Source organism: Pleuronectes platessa, chromosome 20 (assembly GCF_947347685.1).
Source record: "Pleuronectes platessa chromosome 20, fPlePla1.1, whole genome shotgun sequence".
Classification (NCBI taxonomy): Eukaryota; Metazoa; Chordata; class Actinopteri; order Pleuronectiformes; family Pleuronectidae; genus Pleuronectes; species Pleuronectes platessa.
The window spans coordinates 16,319,602-16,330,130 of NC_070645.1; the positions used below are offsets into that span (position 1 = coordinate 16,319,602).

The 10,529-nt window shown below is 43.9% G+C and overlaps 1 protein-coding gene across 1 annotated transcript; it reads left to right on the forward strand.

The window, feature by feature from the left end:
- The first annotated feature begins 1,119 nt into the window (after positions 1-1,119).
- Positions 1,120-3,233, forward strand: sox17 (SRY-box transcription factor 17). The gene is made up of 2 exons (XM_053412627.1): positions 1,120-1,628; positions 1,981-3,233. Exons 1-2 carry the CDS (start codon positions 1,331-1,333, stop codon positions 2,868-2,870), a joined length of 1,188 nt encoding a protein of 395 aa, XP_053268602.1. The 5' UTR covers positions 1,120-1,330; the 3' UTR covers positions 2,871-3,233.
- The last annotated feature ends 7,296 nt before the right edge of the window (positions 3,234-10,529 follow it).

A 10,529-nucleotide genomic window follows, 5' to 3' on the forward strand; every position in this document is an offset into this window, starting at 1 on the left:
TGTTGTGTTTGCATGTGAACTTGTTTACACTGAGGCTCTGGGAGAAACTGCATTTCTATGTTCTTATAGAGATAAGATCAAATTGACTTTGATTTAGACTTTAATCTTGAAAAAGTAGACAATGAACTGAATAGCATCAAATATTTAAATGATTTAATAAACTGGGAAGTAAATCCTTAAACACTTAGTTTAAATATGTAGTTTTTGATTATTCCCATTGAATGAAAACGAGAATAGACAATTATATTTGGGGTTTCTTTGTATCAGTTAATGTGATAAGAAAAATGGCATTAAGAGTATTTAACGCCCTTCGTTTAATCAATCAGCTGTTTATTTGGTTCATTAACATCCCAGACCGACGTCTACGAGGGTGGAAACAGTGTATCAGCATCGGGAGAAACCACGATGACATTTGGACGTCACGGCCTGAGACAACAGTATCACAACATCCATTAAACAACTATGGGATGGTTGTTTATTTAAGCTTTCTCCCTTCTTGTTGATTTCCCCCTTTTAGAAGATTAAAATCTGCCCAATTGACGCCTTTTGTGCAGCTCGTTAAGCTCCAGTCAAAGAACGTCTCAATACGGCCGTGCGTAAAAGTTGCACGCGTGAACCTGATATTCAAGATCCGAACACAGTCGTCCGCCCCAATACACACGCGCATGATGGAGTGTATTGATGTCTGAGCATCGTTAACAGTCTAATGCAGGAGTGAGAATTAAAACTGGACGGGAAGCGGCGGTCTAAATAAACGTTATTGTGGATTACAGAGGGAATCGGTTTCTCCTCTTTACGCACGAAAAGCACAGAACACACGGTGCCATTTTCTAAAAATTAAAGCATTAAAGCCTCCTCATATCGAGTCTTCATTTACTTGCTGTTTAACTAATTCGTGCACATGTTTTAAAGACTCATCGTGGAGAGTTTTGCCTTATTTCTCGGTGTCCTGTCCTCCAGGGGCTCTTCTGTCTCCAAACAAGGGTCGCAGCTCGGAGGCGGGGAACTCTCAACTTTTTTACACCTTTGTAGTAGCGGGCACACCCCCCCACGCGGTGATTGGCTGCCTGTGAGTTTATAGCACACCAACCTCCATGCTCTGCTCTATGTAGTCGCTATCCTTCGGTTCCTAGGCAGCTCTTGGAAGTGGCCCGTGGATGCGACGAGTTGTTTTTCACCCGCAGCTTGAGAGACAGAAAACACTTGTATCCCTAAGTTTTTTTTCTCCTCTTCCTCCTCCTCTTCATCAGCGTGTTCTCGGTGAAGACTGCCGGTGCCTCTGTGCTGCGCGCTGCCCGGTGGCTCCTCGAACCCTCCCAGCTGGACAGAGATGAGCAGTCCCGATGCGGGTTACGCCAGCGACGATCAGACCCAGGCAAGGTGTGCGATGTCAGTCATGATGCCGGGAATGGGACACTGTCAGTGGGCCGACCCCCTCAGTCCTCTCGGGGACGCCAAGGTGAAGAGCGAGCCGTGCGCGTCCGGCTCCGGCAGCCAGAACCGCGGCAAGACCGAGCCGCGGATCCGACGGCCCATGAACGCGTTCATGGTCTGGGCGAAGGATGAGCGCAAGAGGCTGGCGCAGCAGAACCCGGACCTGCACAACGCGGAGCTGAGCAAAATGTTGGGTGAGTCATTTCATATTGTTTTCAGTCCTCGGTGTGTTGCTTCCCTGCATCATAGATCTACACAGGTTATTGTATGGTCACGTGTTTTTCTGTCCAAAGCTGCTTCTGAATTTCAGAGGCTTGTTTTTAAGTTTTTAAATTGCATGGAGCTTTAATCTCGTTCTACGTAAACAACAGTGCGTTTCCAATCACTGGAAGCAGGTGAAAAGTTACAGTGCCCGAGTTGAGCTTAACCTCAAAAAAACTGTCACTGTCCCCTCAAATGGCAACAAGCTATTTTAGTGTACATCACCAGGCTGTGCACTCTCTCTGCTGACATATCACTGATGTGCACTCTCCTCTTGACCTGCAGGGAAATCATGGAAAGCCCTTCCTGTCACAGAAAAGCAGCCCTTTGTGGAGGAGGCCGAGCGGCTGCGGGTTCAGCACATGCAGGATCACCCCAACTACAAGTACAGGCCCCGGCGGCGGAAGCAGGTGAAGAGGATTAAGAGGCTGGACCCCGGCTTTCTGGTCCATGGCGTGGTCGACCACCAGGCCGGGGGGATGCCCGGCGACGGCAGGGTGTGTGTGGACAGCCTGGGCCTGGGCTACCACGAGCACGGCTTCCAGCTTCCTCCACAGCAGCTCAGTCACTACCGGGAGGCCCTCGGGGGCCCCTCTTATGACAACTACAGCCTCCCCACACCTGACACCTCTCCTCTGGACGCCGTGGAGTCAGACTCCATGTTCTTCCCTCAACACTCACAAGAGGACTGCCACATGATACCTGCCTACGCTTACCACTCCCAGGCGGCAGAGTACCAGCACCAGGAGGCCCACTCCAACCACCACGGCAACTCCGTCCTGCACCGACACTCTGCCTCGGCTCCAGAGCAGCCGGCCTCTCTCCCCCCTTCCTACATGGGATGCCCCAACCCTCTGGCCATGTATTACACCCAGCACTGCAGTCCCAGCCACGCGAAACGGCATCCTGGGGGGGCAGGACAGCTCTCCCCTCCTCCTGACTCTCACCCCCACTCGGCAGACAGCGTGGAGCAGATGCACCACTCGGAGCTGCTGGCTGAGGTGGACCGCAGCGAGTTCGAGCAGTATTTGAGTTCCTCCTCAGCGCGTGCGGACATGACAGGCCTGGCCTATGTGCCGCACGAGGCTGGCATGCAGGGGCCTGAGAGCCTCATATCATCGGTGCTGTCAGACGCCAGCACAGCTGTGTATTACTGTAGCTACAACAACTCCTAACCTCCCGGCCGGCCTGTTCCCTGCTGCACGGACACATGATCTGACCTCAAATCTCTGCAGCTAAATTTGAACAAACTTGTTTTTTTATTTTTTTTTAAATTCTTTTTTTTCCACTGCGGACAGAGATGCCCATGAGATTATGAAATGCCGTTTTGTAGAAGACTTTGTACTGTATCTGTGTAAAGACAGTTAATAAAGCCATAAACTATTTTAACACTGGTTTCAATTTCCTCTCCTGAAGGGACATGAACTCACTTTGCGATGACAACTATTGTACAGTCGCTATTTGAAACTTTGTGTATATACTGAAGGTGTTTTTATACTTTTTTGCACTTTTGAGTAAATAAATGTTTTGAAAAGAAACTCTCTCTCTCTTGTATTTATTGTTGTGTATGAACTTTGATGAAACTTTCTACTTCCTCACGCGGAGACATCCAGGGCAACACAATCACTTTATTTTAAGGTCAATTTACGTACGTTTTATTCTCTTTATCAAAGGTTCTGTCATCCAGACGACACACATTGATTTAACAATGAACAAAATGAAAATGCTTCAACACAATTTCACTTTCCAAAGGGTTTTTCCCCGTGGCACGACACTGCTGCTCCTCCCGCGCTGGTTCTGTGTAACACGGCTCTGCCTCTGTTTGTTTTTCCCACTTCCACATGGAGTTGGATGGGCCCCCCCCCCCCCGGCAGCACCGGTTGCTCACCTGGAAGCAGGGCAGCGCAGGGCCGTGACCCGAGCTTCCTGACTCAGACAGAATGGAGGTAATCTCCCTCGTCGGCGTTACACACTCCGCGCCTTGTTTTCGCAGCATGGGAGCCCAGTTTATGCTCTGGACATCCTGTCTGTTAATGGGTTGGTCTCTTCTGATTAATGACAGGGGGCCGTTGGAACTCATTAGGGTTACTACACCTCCATTAAACAATGATGACACTTGATTTTTGTGTCTTTTCACAGCTGACCGTGCAGCTTATACGCACAATAACACAACAATGACCTCCGGTTTATTCACTTCTGCGGCTCTGGTATATTTAACCCGTGATACCGGACGGCCTCTCGCTCGGACATTAATCAAAGTTATCAGATGAAAATCTTTAAGAGACCAAACCTTGAGGATAACTCCCGGTATTTATAGCTGGAAAAGAGTCCCATTTTATAAATAGAGGTTTTTCCCCTGTTTTAGAAGGAAGAGGTTCTTCTCCGAGGGGTCAATCACCGTGACCCCCACAATCCATTTTTAGCTCTTCAGAGGAAACATGTTACAGAGATGTATATATTTATGCGCTTTGTTCACGCTGGATGTTTTTGAAATATTCTCTTATGCTCGAGAAGCAGAGGTCGGACCTCAAGGCAAATATTTCTGGTTCTTCCCACGGTTTTTATAGCGACGTCAGCTCGTTCTGCAATAAAAAGAAAATCACTGCATTGTCTCATGGAAGCCCCACAGCTGTTGTTTTTTTCACCTCACCTCACATTTCTCTGCGTTTTTTACTCCAAACAAACACGTCTGATTCGTGTTTGACTTATTTCCTCCTCGCTCCGGCTCATTCCCCTTCGGGCCGTGCAGCAGAATCCACTGTAATTGGTGTGAATGTGTTTAAATTCAGTCTGCACCTGAGTGGCAGGTTTATCCTCCCAGTTGTTGAGGCTAATGGATGCATAACAACAGGCTCAGGCCCCCCGATCCCCCGAGGCATCAGCCGAGTGGGATCGGGGGTCAGCCTGTGCAGACTGGGCAGAGGCAGACCCCCCATGTCAGCCGTGATATTATCTCCGCGCACTAATTGATCAGGGATTATTGACGAGGAAGAGCTCACTCGAGTGGGTTTGGCATTTTAAAGTTTGTGTCAGAGACAAAGGAAGGTGTTAAAAAATCTAAATGAATTATGCTGTAGATATTAACATGAGAATCTTCCTGATGAGGGAGGGAAATGATTACGGTCGTGTTCCGCTGCTGCTGAATTCAATTAATTAAAATTATGCCTCAAATAGAAGCAGAATATCTAGAGACTAAATTTACCCCCGGTTTTTAGTATGAACGCATCTCGGCTTCATGTCTGGCAATTTAGAATTACAAATAATAAACATTAAAATAAAAAAGGACAGTTTCAAAGAACCATGTATAAAATTCTTGTGTTTGATGTGTTAGAATTTATATAATTTACCATTTCTGAACTCACACATTATATGTAAATATAAACATAAAGTGTTTTTCTTTCAGCGTTATTGCTAATCTCATATTTCATATACATGTATACCCAGTACAGTACTATATGTTCTGTATATGGTAGTTTGGTCATATGTCGTTTGTGATGTGTTCAACAAATGTTTTAATTGTACATATTCATGCCAGATTCTAAACCTAGCGTTAACATCTACAAAGTACATATTGTATATTGTAATATTCAACAAAGTAGGTTATAATCATTTCATAAGCAAACAAACAAATAAAATATAAAGTACAATGACCACATTAAAAAAAATATGACTTACATATTTTCCCTGTATACTGTTTCAGCTCTACCGGGGAAACGAACATCTCTGTAATTAATAAAGCGTGATTTACATATTTCAATGTATTCATAACACATTCCGGAGGTTTCAGGCATTAAGCAGCAGCTCAAAGATGTTTCCAGGTAAAAGCAAGAAATTGAGTCAGAGCAGAGAGTTCACAGCTCAGAGCTCAGGAAGTCAGGGCTTTCAGGGTGTGTGTGTGTGTGTGTGTGTGTCTGTGTGTGTGTGTGTGTGTGTCCCGGGGCCTCGCTGGCAGCAGTCTGCAGAGAGCCACTCAGAGATTACAGCAGGGCCGCCGGCTACATTAACACAGCAGCACTTAATCGTGGCACTGCCCTAATCTCATCTCAGGTAGCTGCTGCCTTTCACAAACACACGGGCGGAGTCACATCATCCATCGATAAATAAATACACCAGAGGAGCTGAATGTGACCAAGATGCAAACGCAGCTCAGTTCAAGGTTTATCTGTCGTCATGATGTCGAGTTATCTTTGGTTTAAATGTCCTTTACAGCCTGAACACACAGTGAACATGCAGATAACACACTTCTTACACATCTTTATTCATTTTTCTTATTTCTTATTTCTAAAGCAACAAGGAGAGCAAATAAAAAGACGTTTATTATGCAGGTAGGTTATGGAAATTGCGGTGAATACTTTTTCTCAAAAGGAAAAATAAACCAAACATTCACCAGCTTCAGCTTCACTTGCTTGTGTTTGTTTTGAAAAACAAGCAAATGGACATTCTTCTGTCGGTCGGTCAAACAAGATTAATTGATCAACTGCAGAAAAACACATCAATAATGATAATAGTGGTTAATTGCAGGTAAAAGCCTGTTATCAGAAACCTTTCAGCTGTTAGAACAGAAAGCACAAACAACGATTATTATTCATGCATCCTTTGAAATAATGTCAACAACAAACAAAACTGACGGGCACATGAGCCGACCTCAAGTCAATCAAAACAACACACACATGCACATAGAACAACCTTCGGAATCTGCATCACACACACACACACACAGACACACACACACACAAGTAACATGAGTGAGTCGAGGTAAAGATTCCCTCGTCCAGTTTCAGAGGGACAGAGACAGAGAGGCTGCGAGGGCCCAAACTGATTAAGTCATTGATAGTAGATTGCAAATACAGCATGTGAGACAGCTGCAGGAGAGGGTGTGTTCCCTGACTAAAGCAGGGCTGGTTGCTCATAATCCCAGGCATATGCTGTCCCTCTCTGGCCTGATCGCTTTTATGGTCTCTGCCTGTCACACCAAGCGTCCAGTTGTGCTCCCACTATATATAGTTCCACGGTTCCAGTCCATCGCCAGTCGGTGCTGTGACTCAAAAATCTATTTTTCTTCCGATTCTGGTGTCGCTGCAGTCACACACGTCACGGTTATAAATAGGGATAGTTGATAAATCGAACAGGTAGAGACCCACGCTTTGTGCCAGGGAATCAGGTGCTGTGTCAAAATTCACAGGATTATTCACATATGGCTTTTATCTGCCAACGTGCAACATCGTCAGAAGGTGCAACACGGCTTTACAGCTTTGCCCTGGTACGCCTATACTTCCACTTATATTCTTTCTTTGAAGACTCTATCATGTGGTGCAGGAGAACATTTGGTTTTATTAAACATTCTGGTCAAGATGTTCAGTTTTAAAATAAACATCCGCATGTTGCTTTGCTTTATAACGTCACCAGGCAAGAAAACAACTTCTCTCTGATGGTTTCCAAATAAAAAGGTTTCTTTCCATAACACAAATTAAAGAATGAATCAGAAACGAGGGACAAAGACACATGAGCTTCATAAAAAGAGCAATGACACATAAAATCCTCATTAGTCTCATTTCAAACAATCAACAAGACAATTTAAACTGTCCTGTATCTAAAGCTAATGGTATAAGAAAGAAAGTAATATTATAAATACATATAATTTAAATTTGAAGCTATTTAAGTGGAAATGTAAAGTTTACAAATGTGGAATAGTTGAATTCATGTTCAAAACAGGATTAAAAAGCGACTTTATGTTGAATAAAAGTGTAAAATTAGACGCTCGTGTGATAAAGCAGCTGCAGCAAAAGTGAGCACAATACACCAGGACCAAAATGGTAATTTGGTGCCAGATGACATTTTTCAAGCTGGCCGGCACATTTGTTTCGCAGTCAGGAATTGACTCAGGGAGCTGAATCAACTCCCGGCCGCTCCTGATCAGCTCAGCTCTCTCCCCGTTCTTTTGTTTGAATCCCCTCGTGGCATTCAGGACAATTTTTAGCTCGTGTCCAGGCGGGCAGTGAGTATAAGATGACTACATCAGCAGTCAGTTTCCTCCCCGCTCTCTGTTTTTCTTTGTGAGGCGAAAAGGTGTTGGCAGAGAACAGCCCCACTTTGCACTCTGTAGGTCCCGTGTCCTCTGGTTACATGATTCCCCCCCGTCGGGTCAACTGGACGCTCTTAGGAAACATGTAGAGGAAGGTGAGCAATGCTGCTCAATCAGGACAACGTGTGACTAACCTCACTCCACTGATGAGGAAAGTGGGTTTATGGGCATTAGCAGAGAAAAAAGGAAAGTAGGAGAGATCTCTCCAATTTGAAGGAAAAAGCAGCTTGTGTCCCAGATGTACAACTTTATTTTCAGTTTATTTATTTCTGCTCGTGTTGGGAAAGACGGTGGAATAGCTCAACACATAAGAAACAATATAAATAATAATGTAAGGGCTAAAACAAAGTTGTAACAACTGGAGGCCACCGAGAAATACATGAAAACTATTAGTGAGAGCAAAGAATGGCTATAAGTGATGTGGGTGAATTAAATGTGTAAGGAAAATTACTTGGGAAAATATATTGTTAACTAATCTAATGGATTATTAGCTATCAACAGAAATCACTTGAGATTGTAAGCTTGCATGACAGACGGCTGAAATAGTTCAGATACAGCAGCTAAAGTGGAAAATCTATTGAAATATTGAATAAATACTTGAAATAGATAAACTGCTGAACTCAGCTAAACATTGTAAAATAGGTGTCGACAGAAATATCTCCAAAGAGTGAATAAATAGCTTAAAGCCATAACAATGCCAGTGATGAGTTACAGGACTCGACATTTTGATGAAAAGGATCAAACTCTTCGATGTTGAACCAAGTAGCAGCTCACGAGATAAATGCGGACCATTGTCTGTGCGTGTTTTTTTCCTTGTGTGGATCTTTGAATCTTCCACAGAGCACCTGTCCTCACTTCCTGGTTCCGATGACTCCTGTTTGCTCCATCCATGAAAGATTGGCTGGGAACATCCTCTGTCCGAGAGGAAGCCCATGCTCTGTGAAATTCACACCACGGCCACCGCTTTGGGAATCACCGGTGAGGACTTCCTAAAAAATAGGAATACATAAAAATATGGTCTAAATAAAGGGGAGAGGGGTCAGGGTGTCGTGACCCGGGTCGGCCTCCTTTGTTGTGTCATTGTGTTTGTGTGAACGAGGGTTTGTGTTTGTGTGCGAGCAGCCGACACATTCTGATGTAATTTACACTCACAACGTACTTCATGTTTATGGGTTTTTCCAAATGAGTAGTTTCACCACATTCGTGTAAAGTGAATTAAATTCAAAATAAGTCATAATTTGGTGGATGCACGTGTGTGTGGGAGATTTGTAAGACTGACTTATTGGTGTTTATTCAATAAAGCCAACTGTATGTGTTTCAACACAATAATAAGTCGAATATAAGTAACTCAAGTAGCCTCAGTAAATTATTATATCTGTGGCATCTTCATCTCTTTGAATATATCTAAAAACTAAAAGAGACATCCTCCAATAATGATGCCGTGAAAAGTTGAATTTCCGCACTGTGTCTAGACATTGTTTGTTATTTTTCTTTTTCATTATCACAATCCGTCTGAGGGCTGTCTCTCACACAGGAAGTGTATTTGTGTTCATGTTATTGGATTATGAACTTCAGACAACTATCAAACACGTTGCCACTGAAACAGCAAACAGTTGACTTCCAGTTCCCCAAAAGCTGCCGGCGTGTTCCTCCCTCTGCGGGCTGTGTCTCCTCCGGGCCGGGCCTCGTCTGACCTGTCAGCTCAGTCAGCCACATGTCACCCAGAGAAATGTAAAGTATATAAAAAGGGTGAGATCATGATGTGATGATTTGAGTGGTGTTGAGAAAAATCGCTTGTACTGCCAGTTGTTGCCACCAGGGGTCAGCTGTGCACAGGACTCCATGGAGCTCCCTGTCAAATTAAGAGATAATCCCACATAATTTAAGAACAGAGAAAGTTTTAATAGCAGGAAATGAATAACTTTTATTTTATTAGTCCCATTAATCAATAATAATAATACTGCACACGTATGGACTTAAAAAAATTGTAAAATAGTAACTAACAAGTTTATTTAGATTTACAGACTATTTAAGGATGTGTCCTTCATTTTATGACTATGACAGAATCAGTAATTATATAATATTGTGTAGATTTCCTGTAATTCTATATTAAACCTATAATAGCAATAATTCCTAAACAAGAACCTGCTTACTCTTGGTTAAATTTAGCTTTAATTAAACCATTAATAGTTAAGAAAACAGGTTTTAGTGTATTTTTAAAACAAATGTCTCTTAATCGAGGAACATTAATACTTAATTCTGCTCTAAATCCATGATTGCAGCCACAAGCATTTGAAATTAAGATAAAGAATCAACCACGGTGCCTTCATGTCGTGGAAGAGGCAGAAGTCTCTAATCAGTAGCTGTGGATTAGCAGTGTGAGGTCACTGCAGAGGCCTAAGACAGCGAGAGGAGCAGGGAGCACGTGATCCTCCTCCAGGTGAGGAGCTGTGGCCCATTTATCCCTCAGAGTCCTGCTGTGGTCACGCACTGCCCAAGTATTTTAAGCTCCAGCTCTGCCTGTCATTATGTGTGACATCACTTCAGGTGGATCAGTGGGTACAGTGGGATGTCCACCGCTCGACCAACTGGTGGGTCAACGCTGGGCTCAAGCAAGTTCACATGTCAAAGATCCAAGGTGGTACGTAGTGGAAGGAGGCTTTGAGTCGTGGAGGCTTTGAAAGTGCAGCGTGTTCACGGTTCTGTGGTTTCTCTGGGAGCAGCAGCAGCACATTGTTTTCACGGCTGTATC